Consider the following 24,181-nt stretch of genomic DNA (forward strand, 5'->3'; position numbering starts at 1 on the left):
CCTGTCAACACTTCTCTCTGACTGACTGTTGGGCTACAGCACTCGTCCTCTTTCTCCCCTAATGTGTTCAACCCAGCTGTAGAGATGGAGCCTCCATGCTGCAGCCTGGCTGACAAGCAATGCATTGGATCCGGAAGATTGTAGGTTTAAGACCCATGCTGGAGACTTGAGCAGATAATAAAGGCTGCTGCTGGGGAATACTAATATATGCAGATCTGTTGAATTGCTGATGAGGCATTAAACCAATGCCCTATCTGCCCTCTGGATGCATGCACTATTTTGAAGAAGAGTTGAGTGTTCTCCCCAGTGCCCTGCCCATTATTTATTCCTCATCATCACTGAACCAGGTTAATTGGTTGTTTATTTAATTGTTTATGGATCCTTGCTGTGTGGAATTTGGTTGCCTGTTTTAATAGTGACTACTTCATTGGCTGCAAAGTACTGTAGGACTTAAAGGTTGTCAAAGGTGCTATATAAATGCAAGTTCTTGTGTGCTGAGGTATTGCCTACTTAACTAGTTGAGTCCTGGTGAGAGAGAGGATCTGTGACCAAACAATTTCTAGGAGTGAATTGGCCTGTTTCTCAATTTTTACCAAGTTGCTGCAGGTAGGTTAAGGACCTCTGACCTCTGCTTGAGACAAGTTCATGGACACTGCATGTTTAGCAAAAGTCTTGTTTTATTGAAACAAACTCCTGCCTGGATCATTTTCCTATGGTCATAGCTCATACTTATATATTTACAAAAAAAATCAAACACCTGCACTTAAATGCTTAACATATAAATACATCAAGTACAAAAATAGAATGCTGTTCAGTGATTTTACAAAAAAAACCTGCCTGTTTTTGTCTCCTGAGTGGGAACAGATTCTCTTTGGATTTAAATTGGAAACATTAGGTCTGAGGCTCTGCAAATTTAAGAGAAGTCACTGTGCAAGGGATCTGGAAATGTACAGGTGCAGTACAGTGCCCAGGGTTTCCACCATCTGGAATGGTTTGGGTTATGCTAGGCCAGCATCTTTAACCATGCTGTAGAAGATTCCCTTCTGTGCAATGAGGTTGCTAGGTGTATCAAACTCTGCTATCCTTCCCTTTTCCAGTACCAATACCCTGCCAGAAAAAAAAGTGTTAATGCAAAGATCATTAAACAGACTCTTCCAGGGCTCCCCATTAGCAGTGATCCATCCCCACGTTACTGATTTAAATGGTCACACTGTCAATGGTACCAGGTCTCTTCCCTGATACTAAACCTTCCCCCACCCTGCTCCTGGGCTATAACCACTCCTTACCTGGTGTAATCCATGATTGTATTCAGCCGATGAGCAATGGTGAGGACGGTGCAGTTGTCAAACTGGGTCCTGATAGTTGACTGAATCAAGTCGTCAGTCTCCAGGTCGACAGCAGCAGTAGCTTCGTCAAGAATCAGAATCCGCGTCTTTCTAAGGAGGGCTCTTGCAAGACATACAAGCTGCCTTTGGCCCACGCTGATGAGAGACAAGATAAAGGATTTAAATCCAAACAATGCACCAGACTTTAAGATTGCCACTCTCTCCATGCTGAAGGGTGCTCTCTGCTCTTGGTTTCCATAATCTAATCCAAGTGGTCACCTTCATGTCTGAGCACAGTGTGTTGGTGGGGGAGTCAGCCTATTCTGGACCTGAATCTGAACCAACCCACACGAGCTCTTCCAGCTAGAGGCACTGGACAAAAGATCAGAAGGAACTTGCACTCCCCAGAGGCCCTGAGGCTAAGTCTGGCTCAAATGATGTCCCTGAAGACATTGCACATCTTGGGTGTTTTATTCTATGTCCCGTCAATCGTTCCTGAGCAGGTGCAACACGGGTTAATTTTTGTTGTATTCATTCACAGGATGTGGGTGTCACTGGTAAGACCAATATTTATTACCCTTGAAAAGGTAATAATGAGCCACCTTGAGTATAACTAAGTGACTTGCTAGGTTATGTCAGAGGAGTAAACCACATGGCCCCGGGTCTGGAGTCACATGTGGGCAGATTTCCTTCCCTGAAGGACATGAGTGAACCAGATGGGTTTTTATGACAATCAATGATAGTTTCATGGTCATCATTACTGAGTAGCTTTTTATTTCTGGCTTTATTAATGGAATGTAAATTCTTCAGCTGCTGGGGTGTGATCAGAAATCACGTCTGACTCATTAGTTCAGTAGCACAATTTTTTTATTCATTCATTCACGGGATGTGGGTGTCACCTTCTAGACCAATGTTTAATACCCATCCCTAATTGCCCTTGAGAAGGTGGTGATGAGCTGCCACCATGACCTGCTGCAGTCCATGTGGTGTAGGTACACCCACAGTGCTGTTAGGGAGGGAGTTCCAGGATTTTGACCCAGCAACAGGGAAGGAACGGCGATATATTTCCCAGTCAGGATGGTGAGTGACTTGGAGGGGAACTTCCAGGTGGTGCTGTTCCCATCTGTCTGCTGCCCTTGTCCTTCTAGATGATAGAGGTCGTGAGTTTGGAAGGTGCTGCCTAAGGAGCCTCGGTGAGTTCCTGCAGTGCATCTTGTAGATGGTACACACTGCTGCTACTGTGTGTCGGTGGTGGAGGGAGTGAATGTTTGTGGATGGGGTGCCAATCAAGCTTTGTCTTGGACGGTGTCCAGCTTCTTGTGTTGTTAGAGCTGCACTCATCCAGGCAATTCCAACTTGCGCCTTATAGATGGTGGACAGGCTTTGGGAAGTCGGGAGGTGAGTGACTTGCCACACAATTCCTAGCCTCTGACCTCTTGTAGCACAGTATTGGTATGGTTAGCCCAGTTCAGTTTCTGGTTAATGCTGAACCCACCCCCCCCCCCCCCCCCCTCCCCGGATGTTGATAGTGGGGGATTCAGCGTTGGTAATGCCATTGAATGTTAAGGGGTGATGGTTAGGTTCTCTTTTGTTGGAGATGGTCATTGCCTGGCACTTGTCAGCCCAAGCCTGGATATTGTCCAGGTCTTGCTACATTTGGACATGGACTGCTTCAGTATCTGAGGAGTTGTGAATGGTGCCGAACATTGATGATTGCACAACGAACATCCCCACTTCTGACCTTATGATGGAAGGAAGGCCATTGATGAAGCATTTGGAGATGGTTGGGCTGAGGACACTACCCTGAGGAACTCCTGCAGTAATGTCCTGGAGCTGAGATGATTGATCACCAACCACAACCATCTTTTTGCTGGGGCTGCTTGATGCCACACTGTTACATGCTGCTTTGATGTAAAAAGCGGTCACTCTCACCTCACCTCAGAGTTCAGCTCTTTTGTCCGTGTTTGAACCAAAGCTATAATGAGGTCTGAGTGACCCTGGTGGAACCCAAAGTGAGCATTGGTGAGCAGGTTATTGCTAAGCAAGTGCCACGTGATCGTCAGTAAAGTAATGGAAGGCATCATCAACAGTGCTGTCAAGAGTAGACTGACAGGGTAGTAATTTTCTGGGTTGGATTTGTCTTGATATCACGTGAAGTGAATTGGCAGAAGACTGGCATCTGTGACACTGGGGACTTCTGGAGGAGGCCGAGATGGGTCATCTACTTGGCACTTCTGAAAGTTGTTGAAAATTATTCAGCCTTATCTTTTGCACTGATGTGCTGGACTCCCCCATCATTGGGGATGGGGATATTTGTGGAGCCCCCTCCTCCAGTGAGTTGTTTAATTGTCCACCACCATTCCTGACTGGATATGGCAGGACTGCAGAGCTTAGATCTGATCTCTTGGTCGTGGAATCGCTTAGCTCTGTCTAGTATGTGGTAATCAGCAGGTTTTCTTGCCCATGTTTTACCCCTTTTAAGCAGTCATTCACTCCTGAATCCCCACTATCTTAATACCAACCTTGGATTTTAACTTGTCCCAAGGTTGAAGGAACAGTTTTAACAATTCCCCAAACCCCTCCCTGTACCATCCCCATATAAACAGCTCGACAGGCTCCATCTTTATGAAGTGCTGTATCTCTGCTGCTGATACCAGGAAGAGGAGTCAAGAACCTATACCCCAGAGCATAAAAGGAGATAGCTCAGGTTAGGTGTTCCTAAAGATAAAAACAAAAAACTGCGGATGCTGGAAATCCAAAACAAAAACAGAATTACCTGGAAAAACTCAGGTCTGGCAGCATCAGCGGAGAAGAAAAGAGTTGACGTTTCGAGTCCTCATGATCCTTCAACAGAACTTGGTGAATCCAAGGAGAGGGGTGAAATATAAGCTGGTTTAAGGTTGGGGGGGGTGGGGAAGAGAGAAGTGGGGGGAGGATGTGGTTGTTGGGACAAGCAAGCAGTGATAGGAGCAGATAATCAAAAGATGTCACAGACAAAAGAACACAGGTGTTGAAGGTGGTGAAATTACCTAAACGAATGTGCTAATTAAGAATGGATGGTAGGGCACTCAAGCTACAGCTCTAGTGGGGGTGGAGGGGGCATAAAATATTTAAAAATAATGGAAATAGGTGGGAAAAGAAAAATCTGTATAAATTATTGGAAAAAACAAAAGGAAGGGGGAAGAAACAGAAAGGAGGTGGGGATGGAGGAGGGAGCTCAAGACCTAAAGTTGTTGAATTCAATATTCAGTCCGGAAGGCTGTAAAGTGCCTAGTCGGAAGATGAGGTGCTGTTCCTCCAGGTTGCGTTGGGCTTCACTGGAACAATGCAGCAAGCCAAGGACAGACATGTGGGCAAGAGAGCAAGGTGGAGTGTTAAAATGGCAAGCGACAAGGAGGTTTGGGTCATTCTTGCGGACAGACCGCAGGTGTTCTGCAAAGCGGTCGCCCAGTTTACGTTTGGTCTCTCCATTGTAGAGGAGACCGCATTGGAAGCAACGAATGCAGTAGACTAAGTTGGGGGAAATGCAAGTGAAATGCTGCTTCACTTGAAAGGAGTGTTTGGGCCCTTGGACAGTGAGGAGAGAGGAAGTGAAGGGGCAGGTGTTACATCTTTTGCGTGGGCATGGTGTCGTGCCATAGGAGGGGGTTGAGGAGTAGGGGGTGATGGAGGAGTGGACCAGGATGTCCTGGAGGGAACGATCCCTACGGAATGCCGTTGGGGGGGGGGGGGGGATGAAGGGAAGATGTGTTTGGTGGTGGCATCATGCTGGAGTTGGTGGAAATGGTGGAGGATGATCCTTTGAATGCAGAGGCTGTTGGGGTGATAAGTGAGGACAAGGGGGACCCTACCATGTTTCTGGTGGGGGGAGGAGAAGGCGTGAGGGCGGATGCGCAGGAGATGGGCTGGATACAGTTGAGGGCCCTGTCAACGACCGTGGGTGGAAAACCTCGGTTAAGGAAGGAGGAGGACATGTCAGAGGAATTGTTTTTGAAGGTAGCATCATCAGAACAGATGCGATGGAGGCGAAGGAACTGAGAGAATGGGATGGAGCCCTTACAGGAAGCGGGGTGTGAGGAGCTGTAGTCGGTAGGCTTGTAATGGATATTGGTGGACGGTCTATCACCAGAGATTGAGACAGAGGTCAAGGAAGGGAAGGGAAGTGTCAGAGATGGACCATGTGAAAATGTTGGAGGGGTGGACATTGGAAGCAAAATTAATAAATTTTTCCAAGTCCCGACGAGAGCATGAAGCAGTACCGAAGTAATCATCGATGTACCGGAGAAAAAGTTGCGGAAGGGGGCTGGAGTAGGACTGGAACAAGGAATGTTCCACATACCCTATAAAGAGACAGGCATAGCTGGGGCCCATGCGGGTACCCATAGCCACACCTTTTATTTGGAGGAAGTGAGAGGAGTTGAAGGAGAAATTGTTCAGCGTGAGAACAAGTTCAGCCAGACGGAGGAGAGTAGTGGTGGATGGGGATTGTTCGGGCCTCTGTTCGAGGAAGAAGCTAAGGGCCCTCAGACCATCCTGGTGGGGGATGGAGGTATAGAGGGATTGGACGTCCATGGTGAAGAGGAGGCGGTTGGGGCCAGGGAACTGGAAATTGTTGATGTGACGTAAGGTGTCAGAGGAATCATGGATGTAGGTGGGAAGGGACTGGACAAGGGGAGAGAGAAGGGAGTCAAGATAACGAGAAATGAGTCCTGTGGGGCAGGAGCAAGCTGACACGATCGGTCTACCGGGACAGTTCTGTTTGTGGATTTTGGGTAGGAGGTAGAAGCGGGCCGTCCGAGGCTGGAAGCTGTGGAAGGAAGATCTCCAGAGGAGATGAGGTCAGTGACAGTCCTGGAAACAATGGCTTGATGTTCAGTGGTGGGGTCATGGTCCAGGGAGAGGTAGGAGGAAGTGTCTGCGAGTTGACGCTCAGCCTCCTCGAGGTAGAGGTCAGTGCGCCAGACAACAACAGCACCACCCTTGTCAGTGGGTTTGATGACAATGTCAGGGTTGGACCTGAGAGAACGGAGTGCAGTAAGTTCAGAAAGAGACAGGTTAGAATGGGTGAAAGGAGCAGAGAAATTGAGACGACTAATGTCGCGCCGACAGTTCTCAATGAAAAGATCAAGAGAAGGTAAGAATCCAGAGGGAGGGGTCCAGGTGGAGGGAGAATATTGGATGTGGGTAAAAGGATCCATTGAATGGGGAGAGGACTCCTGCCCAAAGAAGTGAGCCCGCAGATGAAGACGGCGGAAGAAGAGTTCAGCATCGTGCCGAGCACAAAATTCATTGAGATGAGGGCGTAAAGGTATGAAACTAAGTCCTTTGCTGAGCACTGAACATTCAGCGTTGGAGAGGGGAAGGTCAGGAGGTATAGTGAATACACGGCTGGGGCTGGGATTGGAAGATGGAGTGGGGACGGAGGGACGGGCAGGGGTGGAGGGTCCTAGATGGGTGTTGGTGTCGGAATTGTTGGAGCTTGCGTTCCTTAGCACTTGAGAGAAAGAGAGTAAGTTTCTTGTTGAGGCGTTGGATGAGACGAAGAATAAAATGAAACTGGGGGCACGCGCAGCTTTGAAAAAGGGTGTGGCAGTGCTGCTGGAGGGAGAGGTCGAGTGTGTTCATACGGCGGCGCATGGCACTGAGTGTGGATTTCAGAATGTGACGGGAACAGCAGTCCGAGAAACGTTTTATGTCCCGGAGATATCTGTAATCCTGGGTGGGTTGGAAACATGAGGGGTGGAATTTCAGTTGAAATCCACGTGGGGTAAGTCGGAGACGGAGACAGTCACTGAGAAAGGAGATATGGCTGTGAAAGCGGGTTTTAGTAAACACCTTGTCAAACACCAGGAGAGAAATGGAAAGCAATGAAGGTGAACAAGGCAAAAGAGAGATACGGAAATCTTGTCGCAGAGACGAACAAAACTTCTTCAAGGTAGGCATTTCTTGAAGAGGAGTGGCAGTCAATTAAACAGCGATTAAAAACAAAAAACTGTTGTTGTCTGGCGCACTGACCTCTACCTCGCGGAGGCTGAGCGTCAACTTGCAGACACTTCCTCCTACCTCTCCCTGGACCATGACCCCACCACTGAACATCAAGCCATTGTTTCCAGGATTGTCACTGACCTCATCTCCTCTGGGGATCTTCCTCCCACAGCTTCCAACCTGATAGTCGCCCAACCTCGGACAGCCCGCTTCTACCTCCTACCCAAAATCCACAAACAGAACTGTCCCGGTAGACCGATCGTGTCAGCTTGCTCCTGCCCTATGGAACTCATTTCTCGTTATCTTGACTCCCTTCTCTCTCCCCTTGTCCAGTCCCTTCCCAACTACATCCGTGATTCCTCTGACACCTTACGTCACATCAACAATTTCCAGTTCCCTGGCCCCAACTGCCTCCTCTTCACCATGGACGTCCAATCCCTCTACACCTCCATCCCCCACCAGGATGGTCTGAGGGCCCTTAGCTTCTTCCTCGAACAGAGGCCCGAACAATGCCCATCCACCACTATTCTCCTCCGTCTGGCTGAACTTGTTCTCACACTGAACAATTTCTCCTTCAACTTCCTCCAAATAAAAGGTGTGGCTATGGGTACCCGCATGGGCCCCAGCTATGCCTGTCTCTTTATGGGGTTATGTGGAACATTCCTTGTTCCAGTCCTACTCTGGCCCCCTTCCACAACTTTTTCTTCGGTGCTGCTTCATGCTCTCGTCGGGACTTGGAAAAATTTATTAATTTTGCTTCCAATCTCCACCCCTCCAACATTTTCACGTGGTCCATCTCTGACACTTCCCTTCCCTTCCTTGATCTCTGTGTCTCAATCTCTGGTGATAGACTGTCCACCAATATCCATTACAAGCCTACCGCCTCCCACAGCTACCTCGACTACAGCTCCTCACACCCCGCTTCCTGTAAGGACTCCATCCCATTCTCTCAGTTCCTTCGCCTCCGTCGCATCTGTTCTGATGATGCTACCTTCAAAAACAGTTCCTCTGACATGTCCTCCTTCTTCCTTAACCGAGGTTTTCCACCCACGGTCATTGACAGGGCCCTAAACCGTGTCCGGCCCATCTCCCGCGCATCCGCCCTCACGCCTTCTCCTCCCTCCCAGAAACATGATAGGGTCCCCCTTGTCCTCACTTATCACCCCACTAGCCTCCGCATTCAAAGGATCATCCTCCGCCATTTCCGCCAACTCCAGCATGATGCCACCACCAAACACATCTTCCCTTCACCCCCCCCGGCGGCATTCCGTAGGGATCATTTCCTCCGGGACACCCTGGTCCACTCCTCCATCACCCCCTACTCCTCAACCCCCACATGCCCACGCAAAAGATGTAACACCTGCCCCTTCACTACCTCTCTCCTCACCATCCAAGGGCCCAAACAGTCCTCTCAAGTGAAGCAGCATTTCACTTGCATTTCCCCCAACTTAGTCTACAGCATTCGTTGCTCCCAATGCGGTCTCCTCTACATTGGAGAGACCAAACATAAACTGGGCGACCGCTTTGCAGAACACCTGCGGTCTGTCCACAAGAATGACCCAAACCTCCCTGTCGCTTGCCATTTTAACACTCCATCCTGCTCTCATGCCCACATGTCTGTCCTTGGCTTGCTGCATTGTTCCAGTGAAGCCCAACGCAAACTGGAGGAACAGCACCTCATCTTCCGACTAGGCACTTTACAGCCTTCCGGACTGAATATTGAGTTCAACAACTTTAGATCTTGAACTCCCTCCTCCATCCCCACCCCCTTTCTGTTTCTTCCAATAATTTATATAGATTTTTCTTTTCCCACCTATTTCCATTATTTTTAAATCTTTTATGCCCCCCCTACCCCCTCTAGAGCTGTAGCTTGAGTGCCCTACCATCCATTCTTAATTAGCACATTCGTTTAGCTAATATCACCAACTTCAATACCTGTGACATCTTCTGATTATCTGCTCCTATCACTGCTTGCTTGTCCCTACAACACCACCCCCTGCCTCCACTTCTCTCCTCCCACCCAACCCCCCCAACCTTAAACCAGCTTATATTTCACCCCTCTCCTTGGATTCACCCGGTTCTGCTGAAGAGTCATGAGGACTCGAAACGTCAACTCTTTTCTTCTCCACCAATGCTGCCAGACCTGCTGAGTTTTTCCAGGTAATTCTGTTTTTGTTTAGGTGTTCCTAAACCCTATCTCCCTCCCACGGGCAATGTTCCCTTTAATCTTTTCTGTCCCTGTAAGGAATGAATTTTAATGTACCAATATCAAGGTGTAAACAAAAAGAAAAATTACCATAGGTAAGGGTAAGACACGGGAAACACGAGTGCTGATATGGCTCCATGAACTGACAGGAATGAATTTCAGCTGTTAATTCCATCTAATTAACGTCAGGCTTGGTTTTAATTTCCTGTCATGGGGAGTCTACCAGTTGTTTGGTTGTAGGTGAGATTGACAGTGGACCTCTGGTAAAGCTCAGGTTGTGCGAGGCTGTATTAATTAAGTGCACAGCACTTGATGGACTGTTGCAAGGCTGTACAGGCACACAGTTTAGCATGAACACTGCCCTTGGACTACCATCCAGCCATCAGGCTAATGTGAACTAATCGCTTCAGATTATTAAACCGGCAATGGGCTGAGCTGGGGGGGGGGGGAGGGGTAATGAGTCACCTGCTTCAAACTGTTGGTGTGTGTGTGGCCTGTTATTCATGTGTAATAAAGCTCAAAGCTTGTGATGAGCCTTGGTTGAGTTGATTAGTCCCTCGAGGGTCTGTCACCCTGTAAACTGCCTGACGCTGAAGAGTAACTCTTTGAGTTAAAACAGTTATGAAATATTAACAAAATGAAGGGACAAATCAAGCACAGCCCCTAATTCAGGTCAGCTGTAAAACTAAGGACAAAGTTTAAAGGAAATTTACAAACCTTAAACCAAAATGTGATCAAAGGGGTCAATAAAACACCCCAGTCCCCGCGGTGCCCACCGAGCATGGAAGACGTCGAGAGTGCCGGCAGACACTGCGTGAAGAGTAGCCGAACAACGGACATGGTGGGAGAAGACTGTGAATCAGGTTTAATAACTTTGAAGGCGTGTGTCTAACCATTAGAACCACCCATATTGCCCCTATTCTCTGCTAATAAAGTTTATTCCTACAGCTGGGTTTACCTGAGGTTCTCTCCTCCTTCAGAACATTCATGCTCCAGCCTGGCTGGCAGACTGTGGACAAACTGTTTAAGGTGGGATAGTTCCAGAGCATTCCATATTTCCTCTTCTGAGTATTGATTGAAGGGGTCGAGATTCATCCTTAATGTCCCAGAGAATAGCACAGGGTCCTTGAATAGACAGTTTAGAGAAGATTGGTAATGGGAGTGACAGGATGCAGCGATCATCGATTCTGAAACCAGGGAGTCAGTTCAGACAGTGCAGTTTTCAGGCAGTCACAGCCTTTGGGATCTGTGCTGTCCTGAGTGTATCTTGTGTGGTCTGAAAATGATGCTCAGTGATTGTGCGACTACCATCTGGTGGCCAGAATCGGTACTACATGCACCAGGAGGCTGGATCAGTGTGAAGCTGAGGCTGTTGCTCTCAGGATAAATTCAGGTCCCAGCAACCATGAACTCCCCACTTCCACCTGTTGGTGATGGGAGAGATGGTGTTCTTCTAGATCTAATGTACACATTCCAAATTAAAAGGTCTTCATTTTTTGCTTTGGCTTTTGGAGGATCAGTACTGAGGGAGTGCCGCACTGTCGGTGGGTCAGTGCTGAGGGAGCGCCGCACTGTCGGAGGGGCAGTGCTGAGGGAGCGCCGCACTGTCGGAGGGGCAGTGCGGAGGGAGCGCCGCACTGTCGGAGGGGCAGTGCGGAGGGAGCGCCGCACTGTCGGAGGGGCAGTGCGGAGGGAGCGCCGCACTGTCGGAGGGGCAGTGCGGAGGGAGCGCCGCACTGTCGGAGGGGCAGTGCGGAGGGAGCGCCGCACTGTCGGAGGGGCAGTGCGGAGGGAGCGCCGCACTGTCGGAGGGGCAGTGCGGAGGGAGCGCCGCACTGTCGGAGGGGCAGTGCGGAGGGAGCGCCGCACTGTCGGAGGGGCAGTGCGGAGGGAGCGCCGCACTGTCGGAGGGGCAGTGCGGAGGGAGCGCCGCACTGTCGGAGGGGCAGTGCGGAGGGAGCGCCGCACTGTCGGAGGGGCAGTGCGGAGGGAGCGCCGCACTGTCGGAGGGGCAGTGCGGAGGGAGCGCCGCACTGTCGGAGGGGCAGTGCGGAGGGAGCGCCGCACTGTCGGAGGGGCAGTACTGTGCAGTCTTTTATGAGATGTTAACCAGAATCCCTGACTGCCAATTCTGGTGGATATCACAGTAATTTTCCAAGAAGTTCTCCTGATGTCCTAGCCATCATTCTTAAAGATTGGTCATTCTGTTTGTGGGAGCTTCTTGTGCACAGAATAGGCAAACACAGCAGCAGTGATGTAGCAAGTACCAACACTAGACTAAATCACTGTGGGTGGCAGCAGAGAATTCATAGCCTTGAGTTTGGTGCTGGTGCTTACCTGTGGAATGATGGTGAGTTTTGATCGGAGATCATGAAGCCCAATATCTGCAATCTTCACCCCATCAATAATGATCTCTCCTTGCGCTGCCTCTATGATTCTGAAGAGGCAGAGAGTCATCGAGGATTTACCAGCTCCTGTCCGCCCGACAATACCAACCTATATCACACACAGTTAACAGCACAGGTGCAAGTAGTGAGTGTGCACAGTTCCAACCTGCTACCTTCACCTTGTTCCATTACCAGTCATACAGCAAGTAGTCCTCCCACGCTCTAACCAACATCACCAGATATCTGGTCTTGCCCACACTCTGTATCAACTTAACTGCCCTCAAAACCTTTATCCCTGTTGCCCTATTCTGGCCCATCTGCTAACAGACCTTTCCCCCTCGGATCAATTCTCTTTTTAACCACTTCCCTTTCAAGGATCTTGCAACACAGCTATTTGAAAGATCTATTCAATTAGTCCCAAATCTGCATAGGCCCAGAAAATTTTCCTTAAAATATTTATCCAATTCCCTTTTGAAGGTTCAAATCTGTTTCTTTTTAAAAATCACCTTTCAGGCAGTGCATCCACATCATCATAACTCACCCTTTGTTTCCCCTACCTGTTTAAAAAAAATAATTTCTCAGGAGTAAACCACATTGCTGTGGGTCATCAGTCACATACATGTAGGCCCAGACTAGGTAAAGGTAGCAGATTTCTTTCCCTAAAGGGCATTAGTGAACCAGATAGGTCTTCACAACAATCGATATTTTCACTAGCACTTTTATATTCCAGATTTATTAATTGAATTTAAATTCCAACAGCTGCTGGGGTGGGATTTGGACCCATGTCTCTACAGCATTAGCCTGGGCCTCTGGATTACTAGCTTAGTGATATTACCACTATGTTACCATCTCCCCCTTGTACCTGATAGCTGTGCCCTCTAGTTCCTGACTGCATTGGATGGACAGGTGCAGCAATAGGTCACCACGGCCCATCAATCTTCCTCTTTGCCCATCCTCCCCCAGTGCAAATTCCAATCTCTCCTGAGGGATTCAGGAATGTGGGACAGAAATGGCCACATTTCAATATTGAATCCCTTTGGCATTTTAAACACCTCAATAAAATATTCACCTTCCAAACTCAAGTTTTTTTTTAGTCGTTGGTGGCTAGGCCAACATTTATTGCCCAATCCTAATTGTCCTTGTTCAGAGGGTAGTTAAGAGTCAACCACATTGCTGTGGGTCTGGAGTCACACTTAGGCCAGACCAGGTAAGGACAGCAGATTTCCTTCCCTAAAGGGCATTAGTGAACTAGATGGGTTTTTAATGACAATCAGCAATGGTTTCAGGGTCATCAGACTTTTAATGCCAGATTTTTATTGAATTCAAATTTCACCATCTCTCGGGTACCCAGAACATTACCCTGGGTCTCTGGAATACTTGTCCGATGACAATACCACTATGTCAATGCCTCCCCCAATACAAGCCAATAGATGTATTTAAGCAGTCACTGGATAAATAGACAGGAGGTAAAGGAATGGAAGGATGTGTTGATAGGGTGAGAATAAGGATAGGATGAAAGCTTTAAGGACTGTGATTTACTGTGAATTCTGTAATTCCCTGATATCTTGAGTCTAGATCCACAGCAATGTAGTTGACTCTTAACTGCCGAGAACAAGGGCATTTAAGGATGGCAATAAATGTTCGCACAGCCAGTGATGCCCACATCCCATGAACGAATTAAAAAACTTGAGTTTGGCATGGTTTCTTGCACCAACCTTTTCTCCACCATGCACGTTCAGATGGAGGTCCTTCAGCACCAAGTCCAACCCCTCTCGATACCGCACGCTGTATCCATTGAATTCCACGTTCCCTTCCTCCGGCCAGGACTCAGGAGGGCGGTTACTCTCAATCACCCATGGCGCCTGTAATTAGAAGAAGGATCAGGGTCATTAAGGTGAACAGTGTCTACATTCGGCCCCAGTCACATTTCCTGTTTAGTCCATGATGAGTTGATGGGGGAAGGAGAGGTTAATGCATTAAACCGTGAATCAGGAATCCAGTCTACACCTCATTATCCCCAAAGCTGCCTGGTCCAGTTCTCCTCCGTACTTTACAGAGGATTTTGAAGTTTTCTGACAAGAATCTTGAATACTGCTCTCCAGTACAGAACGGAGTCTCTCATCACCACTTCGGTCAAAATATGGGAAAAAGATAAAACTGAATTCAAGAGGTGAGTGTGACTGCCCTTGACATCAAGGCAGTATTAGGCTGAGTGAGGCATCAAGGAGCCCTAGCAAAACTGGAGTCAATAGGAATCGGGGAAAATTCTCCACTTGTTGGAGTCATACCTAGCACAAAGGAAGATAGTTGTGGTTGTTGGAGGTCAATCATCATCTCAGCTCCAGGACATCACTGCAGGAGTTCCTCAAGGTAGTGTCCTGATGATTGCACAATGTTCAGCACCATTCACGACTCCTCAGATACTGAAGCAGTCCATGTCCAATTGCAGCAAGACCTGGACAATATCCAGGCTTGGACTGACAAATGGTATGTAACATTCATGCCACACAAGTGCCAGGCAATGACCATTTCCAGCAAGAGAGAATCTAACCATCACCCCTTAACATTCAGTGGCATTATCTTCACTGAATCTCCCACTAACAACACCCTGGGGTTACCATTGACTAGAAACTGAATGGACTAGCCATATAAATACTGTGGCTACAAGAGCAGGCCAGAGACTAGGAATCCTGCAGTGAGTAACTCACTTCCTGACTCCCCAAAGTCTGTCTACATCTCCAAGTCACAAGTCAGGAGTGTGATGGAATACTGTCCACTTGCCTGGATGAGTGAAGCTCCCACAACACTCAAGAAGCTCAACACCACCCAGGACAAAGCAGCCCCGCTTGATTGGCATTCGACCAGAGTCTCAAAAAAAATCTCACCCGAACGCCCCCGCCAACCACTCCTGCCAGCCCACCTCCCCCTCCGCCCCCTCCCCGCCCACCCACCTCCACCCCCTCCCCGCCCGCCCCCTACCCCCCTTCCCCGCCCACCCCCTCCCCACCTACCCACCCACCCACCTCCAGCCTCTCCCTGCCCGCCCCCTCCCCCAACACCCCCCCCCCCCCCCCCCCCCCCCCCCCCCCCGGCCACAGTCCTGAAATTCAGCGGGTCACTTACCTCAGTTTCGGTTTCCGAATATTCTTTAACTCTTTCTACTGCCACAATATTCGATTCCAGGTCAGATGACATCCTCACCATCCAGTTTAAGGACATGGTGACCTGTGTGATCAGAGGGAATGCTCTGTGTTATTTCAAAACAAGCCTTGTGACTATAGGAAGGATGGGATTGATCTGGAGGGGGTGCAGAGGAGATTCACCAGGATGTTGCCTGGGATGAAACATTTAAGTTTTGAAGAGAGGTTGGACAGACTTGGGTTGTTTTTGCTGGAGCAGAGAAGACTGAGGGGCGACCTGATCGAGGTGTACAAGATTATGAGGGGCATGGACAGGGTGGATAGGGAGCAACTGTTCCCCTTAGTTGAAGGGTCAGTCACGAGGGGACACAAGTTCAAGGTGAGGGGCAGGAGGTTTAGGGGGGATGTGAGGGAAAACTTTTTTACCCAGAGGGTGGTGACGGTCTGGAATGCGCTGTCTGGGAGGGTGGTGGAGGCGGGTTGCCTCACATCCTTTAAAGAGAACCTGGATGAGCACTTGGCATCGTCATAACATTCAAGGCTATGGGCCAAGTGCTGGTAAATGGAATTAGGAAATAGGTCAGGTGTTTCTCACGTGTCAGTGCAGACTCGATGGGCCGAAGGGCCTCTTCTGGACTGAGAGATTCTGCAATTCTGATTCTGTGACTCAGCAGTTCCTGGTGGAAAGCAGCATATCTCACCTGCTCCCTGAACTCAACCGAGTTAAAACCCAGCTCGTAACTGTGTGTGTGGGTGGAATGCTCTTGTTGCACATTTGTCGGATACGCTGATTGGTACAGTAATGAGTTGTACAGACTATGGAGGTGTCAGCTTTCATCTGAGGTCTGGGCAGATTCGCTGATGATTTAGAAGGTTTCAGGAAGTCGAAGGGAACAAAGTAGATAGAAATTATTGTAAAATCAAAATACCACAGATGCTGGAAATCTGAAATATAAGCAGAAAATACTGGAAATACTCAGCAGATCTGGCAGCATCTGTAGAGAGAGAGAAAAACAGAGTTGATGTTTCTTCAGGTTAACCTTCTAATGAAAGGTCATTGACTTAAAACAAGAAACTATTTCTGTTGGTTTAGGAAGACTAGGACTAGGGGGCAGTGTCTAAAAATTAGAACCAGCCCTTTCAGGAGTGAGATTAGGAAACACTTCTACACACAAAGGGTGGGGTAAGTTTGGAACTCTCTTCCACAAATAGCAATTGATACTGGATCAATGTTCATTTTCAATCTGAGATTGATATATCTTGGGTAACTAAAGCTGTTAAGGAACACGAGACAAAGCAGGTTTATGGACTTCAGTCACAAATCAGCCACAGCCTTATTGAATGGCTCAAAAGGCTAAATACACCTTCCCATTTCTATAATCTCCCTTGAATTGTGCTGTGGGATCTCTTACATACAACTGAGAGCAAAGACCAGGCCTTGGTTCAACATCTCAGCTGAAAGGCCACACCTCAGAAAACTTCCTCCAGAAGAGCAGGGGAGTTCTCCTTGGTGTCCCTCAACCAACATCACTAAAACAGAAACAGAATTACCTGGAAAAACTCAGCGGGTCTGGCAGCATCGGCGGAGAAGAAAAGAGTTGACGTTTCGAGTCCTCATGACCCTTCAACAGAACTGTTGATTTGGATTTCCAGCATCCGCAGTTTTTTGTTTTTATCACTAAAACAGACTATCTGGCCTTATCACATTGCGGCTGTGGGATCTTACTGTGCACAATCTGGCTGCTGCATTCCATACATTACAACTGTAACTACATTTCAAAAATATTTATCTAAAATACTTAATTGGTTCTGAGGTTGTGAAAGTCAACTTCCTAAATTGTTTAAGCACAGGCGATGTTTTGTGAGCAGTGAGGGCTCTGGGGGTCAGGGGTCCTTACCTGTAGGGCATAAGACACCGAGAGGCCAACAATCCCTGGGTTTAGGTGAGCTCTGCCTATCACAGCGAACAGAGCAGCAAACAGGACGATACAATTACCAATAAACTCGATCCGGATCCCAAGCCACCTAAAGAACAGGAATAAATGTCAAGAGTTGGAGCACAGCCTGTACTGATTCCCCCTCTTCCCACTCCGCCCCACTACCTAAACCTGCCCCCTAACTACCGAGTCCCAACCTAAACCTCCCCCCACTGTACAAAGCATTGGAGTTCATTTTGAGAAGGATAGAATTGACAAGGTGTTACGTTAAACTTGTATCATACCTTGGATAGACCACACTTGGAATTCTGTGAACAATTCTGGTTTTCATGTTATAACAAAGACATAGGTGCTGGAGAAGGTTCAAAACAGATTCAGTAGGAAGATACCAGAACTGAGAGGTTTTACCAATCAGCTGAACAAGCTGGGGCTCTAAGGGTTAAGCAAGGGAATCAAAGATTATTGGGGTTAGATGGGAATGTGGAAATCAAAACACAAGATCAGCCATGATCTTACTGAATAGCAGAGCAGGCTCGAGGGGCTGAATGGTCTATTCCTGTTCCTATTTCTTATGGTAGAGAAGATGTTTCCATTTGTGGGGAAGACTATAACTAGGGATCATCAATATAAGACAGTCACTAATAAATCTAATCGGGAATTCAGGAGAAACTCCTTTACCCAGAGAGTGGGGAGAATGTAGAACTCTCTACTATAGGAGTAGTTGAGGTGAATAATATGGATACATTTAAAGGGGAAGCTGGATTAACATGAGGGAGAAAGGAATAAAAGGATATGCTGATAGGACGAGATGAGGTCGGGGTGGGAGGAGGTTCATATGGAGCATAAACACCACATCAACTTCATGGACCAAATGGCCTGTTCCTGTGCAACAGGAGGATCGGGAAACCTTTATGATGTTCTTTAGTCTGGCTCTCACCTGTTTGATGAAATGCCCGGGTAATAACTCTTCTGGTTTGTGTCCACTTTGTTGTCATTCATGAGGATGAAGTTGTTTTCCCTCCCATACGCTCGGATGACGCTGGAGCCGGTGATGGTCTCTGAGAAGTGGGAGTAGATCGGTGAGCGGCTGACAGACTCCAGGCGTTTCAGTTGCCGTGATGTAGCCACATAGAACCGCTGCCGGTTAGAATAAAAATAAAAACACAATAACGGTGGTTAGAATAAGGAAAGGAAACTGTTGCATCATCAAAATATCAAAATCATTGGTAACAATGCACCAGACAGTCTGACAAAAACAGCACAGTGACCAACAGGAGCACTGGTTACAGCAAAGACAGAGGGTCAGAGCAAAGGGTGTGTTACAGTCAGGGTGACCTTCAGCAGCCCCTCCAATGTCGGGAATCTCCCCCTCACGGGCAGCAGTGACAGTACCTGGCGGAGGGTGCGCAGGGCAGCAGGAGGATACTGTGTGTAGGGAAGATCAGCCCAGGCCAATTCTGTGGACAGAAAAAAAAGACAGACAGACACACACACACACACAAACTGCCAGGAGTCACTGGAAGCTGATCAGTAGCAGGATTCCTGGTCGATTTCTCCCCACACCCATTCCAATTGTTGCCCATCTGGTTCACAAAACTGAAGTAAAGCAGCACAGCTGGAGAAGCTAGGCTCGGAGAGAGGACCATTCCGACTGGAAGCAAGAAGCCCAGAAAAGCCTGACATTGCCAGATTAGACAGCACTTATCCGTGAGAGGCTCTCATGGACAGACTACCTTCCAAACGGGCACCAGTGAGAAAGTCCTCTCTAATTTCTGAAGCTAATCACCGAATGAGAGTTCCTGGACTCTGCTTGCTCTGGTATTGCAGGATTTCCCCACATGGCCAGAACAACAGCTTCCCTCCTAAAGTCACAATGTAGAGAGCAGTCAGTCAAATGTACAACTTGAATTTATATAACACAAACACAACAATACCTGGAAAAACTCAGTAGGTCTGGCAGCTGTGGAAGGGAGCACAGTTCTGTTGAAGAGTCATGCGGAGTCCCTTCCACAGATGCTGCCAGTTCTTCCAGGTATTTTTGTTTTCGATTTCCAGCATCTGCAGTTTTTTGCTTTTATCATTGAATTTATATCGCGCCTTTAATGTAGGATAATGTTCCAAATAATCTGACAGGTACAATTACCAATTAGACTAGCAAGAAAAGGAGATAATGGGACAGGTGATCAAAAGCTTGATCAGGCCCAGGTTATAAGGAGTATCTTGAAGAAGAATTGATGGCATTGTCCATCAATGGTGGAGCAAATAAAATTGGTGATGCACAAGAGGCCAGAATTAGCAGAGTGCAGGTTTCTCAAGAGCTGTGAGGCTGGAGGAGATTAGAGAGATAGGAAGGGGCAGGCCATGGTGGGGGGGTGGGATTTGAAAACAAGGATGAGAATTTTAAAGTGTTGTCAGGCCGGGAGCCAATGTAGGGCAGTGAGCACAGGGGGCATAGGGAATGGGACTGGTTCGAGTCTTGGTACAGAGTTTTAGATGACCTCAAGTTTACAGAATGTGGGAGATCAGCCAGGAGTGTGTTGAAATAGAACGATAAAGAAGTAACAAAGGCACGAATGAGAGTTTCGGCAGTGAATAAGCCGAGGCAGGAGCAAATACAGCCAATGTTACAAAGATGGAAATGAGCAGTCTTAGTGATGGTGCAGATGTGTGGTTGGAAACAACTTGGATCAGCAAGGGCATGAAGGGGCTGAATGGCCTCCTGTGATGTAACCATTCTATGATTTATGAAATATGGCACCAAAGTTTTTGCACACTATTCTGGGGAGGCACACCGGATGAGTGTAGGACATAGCAGAGTGAGGTTCCCTGTCTGTGTAATCACTGCCTCAGTTACTCCTCCAATACACAGCCTACGCCACTCCCAGACACTCATCCGGAAAGGGCAGATTTTAAATCTTCTTAGTCAGGGATTTGGGGCCACTGAGTCCGCGCAGAGGTGAATGGAAGATCGGAGAGACTCGCCTTCCCCAAGAACAGAGTTCGGATACAGCCCGGGTACAATTAACTGTGATAGTGGGGGAGGTGAACACACACCATCTGGGGTTAATCTGGAAACTGTAGAGAGGAGGTGGGGAGTGAGCTGGAAACAGTGACCCTCTCATCATACACAATGCAAGATACTGTAGCAGCTTGATATCCCTCAAAGCCACAGTTTACTTAAAACAGCTGCTGAATTAGCCAAGTTCTCTTGGTGAGATTCCCAAATTCCACCAGCTGAGAACTCAGTCCTATTTACCTGAACCAGCCAATAGAAGAACAGCAAAGGGACAATCACGAGGAGGAAGGCTGGACTCAATGAACAGCAAATGAGCAGGACTGTCAGTGTGTAAAAGCAGCAGCGAATCCAAATGTCAAGTTCCTCTGGAATGCTGACATCAATCGTATCCATATCTTTACCAAAGCGATTCAGTATCCTCCCAGTGGGAGTCAATTCGAAGAAGGACAGAGAACAACAGAGGATATGCTCAAGCATATTGAGGTGTATCAAACTTGAGGCCTTAAGCATACAGTATGCTCGGCTCAGACAGCAGGCCAATAACATGAAGAGCCCTGTGCAAGAAGAGGGAGAACAATGAAAGGATACAGAAAACACAAAGGGCACACATGTATCAGGGAGACAGAAAAAAAGCAAGGAAGACTTGCATTTACATAGCGATTTTCACAAACACAATGTCTCAAAGCACTTCACAGCCAATGAAGTACTTTTTGAAATGTAGCCACTTGTAATGTAGGAACTGCAGCAGTTAATATGCACACAGCAAGCTCCCACTAAACAGCAATGTGATAATGATCAGATAATCAATCTGATTTTGAGATTTTGATTGGCAGAGTTGGTCCCAGGCTAGGGACTGAACAGGAAGTGTGAGCACACAGATAAAGATTCAGGTGTGGAAATGGGATAATCCCATAACCCCCAATCACTCACTCCCCAACAACACTACCAAGACCAGCCAAGCAACAGAAACCCAACTGTTAAAGGGCCTGGGGGCTGCTCAGCCCTTGCTATTAAAACCTTGCTCCCTTCTCAGCAAGCATTCTGGAAAATACATTCCCCTTTCAGATACAGTGGGTTGATGGTGGCGAAGCGATTGGGAGAAGTGGAGAATAACTGTTTATAGGGTATAGGCAAGAGAGAAAAATGAATAGAGGGAGAAGGGGAGAGAGTGAGATGGAGTGAGACACAGCGATTGAGACAGAAAAAGCTTGAGCAAGGGACTTGCTTAATCCAGTTCCCTGCTAATCCTGTGTGAAACTAATTAGCACTGCTGGTTTGTTTCCTGCAACTAGTGGTTTTGTTTCTCTAACCCACCCACACATTCACTCACCTCCAGCCTCATTGTCCTCATGAGGTGAGGTTTACTCACAGTCAGGTACCTTGTGGGTGGGTGGGGGGAACTAACAGGGCCAATTACTGGCACCATGTCAGACACTGGTACCAGGTCCAAAGTGCAGAGATTAACAACTTGAAAGAAAAATTAAAATGAAATTTAACAAGTGGAGCTGTGATGACAACTGTTCAAAATAAACACAGAACTTATTTTCACTCTGAGCCTGGGATTTATTCTCTCTTCTGAAACTGATGTCTTGTGTTGGGCTCTAGTTCCAGGGTGCTCTCTCTCTCACTTCAGCCCAGTATCCATTCCAAATGTTTGAGTCACCAATCCAAACTCAGCACAGGCTAGGGATGAGGTCTGGGCCTAACCTAAATTCTGTGTGTTGTAGTTACTGGATTAACCAACAGAGAAACTACTTCTAATGGGCAGGGTCCGTTTCTCAGGAGACACCCCTAATACCTGAAGGGAAAAGTACAGGCAAGCGATTGGAATAGAGGGCAGAAGACAGAGCGGAATGGAGTAAGCCAGCACCAGCACAGTGGATAAGACGTCAAAGAAGCACAGCAGCAGGTCCTCCACACACGCTGGGATCCGATCATCAATCGTCTCCATGTCCTGTGAGAAACGGTTCAGAATTCGTCCAACTGGCGTCAGCTCAAAATAATGTGCAGGACAGCGGAGAGTTTGGTTAAGCAGGCGATCATGCAGGAGACAGGAGGCACGAATACAGCAGATTGCAAACAGCAGTTGGGACTCGGTGTAGGACAGGAAGCCTATTGGACAAAAACCAGGTGTTACTGCCCTGATTTACCACCGTAGGCTTCAAACAAGCACCAAACAAACCCAGTGTTCTCTCCTTCTCCTAAGGGCTCAACTCTTATTTAGATGCAACTGGTAGAGAGAACTTTACTCTGTATCTAACCCCGTGCTGTACCTGTCCTGGGAGTGTTTGATGGGGACAGTGTAGCGGGAGCTTTACTCTGTATCTAACCCCATGCTGTACCTGTCCTGGGAGTGTTTGATGGAGACAGTGTAGAGGGAGCTTTACTCTGTATCTAACCCCGTGCTGTACCTGTCATGGGAGTGTTTGATGGGGACAGTGTAGAGGGAGCTTTACTCTGTATCTAACCCCGTGCTGTACCTGTCCTGGGAGTATTTGATGGGGACAGTGTAGAGAGAACTTTTTTTTAAATTCAGACTAGAGAAACAACAGTATAGGAGGCCATTCAACCCACTGGACCTGCACCAATTCTACCTCTTAAAGAAGTATCTACTTGAGTCCCATTTCCATATTCTTCTTTCTCAGGTGCTTATCAAACTCCCTCTTAAATGATTACATAGGATACACTGCCCAGAAGCAGTCCATTCAGCCCAACTAGTCTATGCTGATGTTTCTGCTCCACTTAATCCTCCTGCCATCTTTCCTCATCTAAATTTACCACCGTAAACCCTCTGTTCCTTTCGCCCTCAAATGCTTGTCTATCTTCCCCTTAAATGTATCTATACCATTTGCTTCAACCACTCACTGTGGGAGTGAGTTCCACATTCTCACTACTCTCTGGGTAAAGAAGTTTCTCCAGAATTGCCTATTGGATCTCTTGGATCTTTTATCGATGACCTCTAGTTCTGCTCTTCCCCACAAGAAAAAACATTCTATCTCTATCTGTCAAAACCTTCATAATTTTAATGATCAGGTCAGCCCTCAGCCTTCTTCAAGAGAGGAGACAGCCTCTCAATGCTTTTCTGATATGTCTGGTATCCTCTTAGTAAATCTTCTCTGCACCCTCTCCAGTGCCTCTAATACCCTATAATATGGTGACCAGAGCTGCACATGACAACTTCAGTGTCGCTGGGTCAAAATCCTGGAATTCCCTCCCTAATAGCACAGTGGGTGTACCTACACCACATGGACTGCAACGGTTCAAGAAGGCAGCTCACCACCCACCTTCTCAAGGGCAATTAGGGCTGGGCAATAAATGCTGGCCCAGCCAGCGACACCCACATCCCATGAAGTTCTCCAAGTGCTGTCTAACCAAGGTTTGTTACAGGATTAGAATATCTTCCCTACTTTTCAATTCTGTGATCAAATCTGATCATTATCACTTTAATGCAGAAGAACATAATCTAAACTAAAAATGACTGCTGTTCATGAAGAGGCTGTTTATGAATAAGCTGTTTTACAACCGATTAACACTACAAGTCCATCTGAATATCTAATGAGAGTGAACATAAATTTAAGTTGTGCCTTTCCAACTTTTGATGTTCCAGTCTCTGCCTCAGTTGCTCCTTGTGGTAAAATTCTCTCTGTTCTGATAAACCTTCCGAGTGAAAACATTTCTTCTAATGTTTCCTTCCTAGTGTCTCTCAGTGATAAAATCCTCAGTCTGTGGCCCCTGTAACAGACATGACCTCAAATGCTCGTCTATCTTCCCCTTAAATGTAAGGAATGACCTCTCACTATTTACCCTCTCAAAACCTTTCAACAGTTTGAATACCTGCATTAGATGAGGTACGGGTTACTATGGTTCTGTTACTGGATTTGTAATCCAGAGAACGTGAGTTCAAATCCCAGCGTAGCAGTTAAAATAAAATCTAAAAAAAAAGGCTAGTCTCAGTGACCATGAAGCTGTCAGATCATAAAAACCCAACTGGCTCATGAATGTCCTTTCAGGAAATAAACCTGTCATTCTTAGCCAGTCTCGGCCTATACAGGGATTCCAATCACATACCAACATGGTTGACTCTGAGCTGCCCTAACAAGCCACTCAGTTTCTATCGAAACCACCACCAGTGGTTTAAGAAGATGGCTCATCATCATCATCTCAGGACAATAAAAGCCTTGCCAG

The 24,181-nt window shown here is 47.4% G+C and overlaps 1 protein-coding gene across 1 annotated transcript in view; it reads right to left on the reverse strand.

Moving 5' to 3' along the window:
- Positions 1-659: 659 nt before the first annotated feature.
- The window catches only part of abcc3 (ATP-binding cassette, sub-family C (CFTR/MRP), member 3), a 125,656-nt gene continuing 102,134 nt past the window's right edge, over positions 660-24,181 (reverse strand). The window contains exons 24-31 of the mRNA XM_041216717.1: positions 17,918-18,117; positions 16,942-17,068; positions 15,027-15,128; positions 13,619-13,765; positions 11,854-12,012; positions 10,475-10,641; positions 1,287-1,481; positions 660-1,107 (exon numbers count right to left, since the gene is read on the reverse strand). Of these exons, the coding sequence (XP_041072651.1) occupies positions 999-1,107; positions 1,287-1,481; positions 10,475-10,641; positions 11,854-12,012; positions 13,619-13,765; positions 15,027-15,128; positions 16,942-17,068; positions 17,918-18,117 (1,206 nt within the window). The 3' untranslated portion in view covers positions 660-998. The remainder of the gene's footprint in view (positions 1,108-1,286; positions 1,482-10,474; positions 10,642-11,853; positions 12,013-13,618; positions 13,766-15,026; positions 15,129-16,941; positions 17,069-17,917; positions 18,118-24,181) is intronic.

The sequence above is a fragment of the Carcharodon carcharias genome, chromosome 22 (genome assembly GCF_017639515.1).
Source record: "Carcharodon carcharias isolate sCarCar2 chromosome 22, sCarCar2.pri, whole genome shotgun sequence".
NCBI classification, from domain to species: Eukaryota; Metazoa; Chordata; class Chondrichthyes; order Lamniformes; family Lamnidae; genus Carcharodon; species Carcharodon carcharias.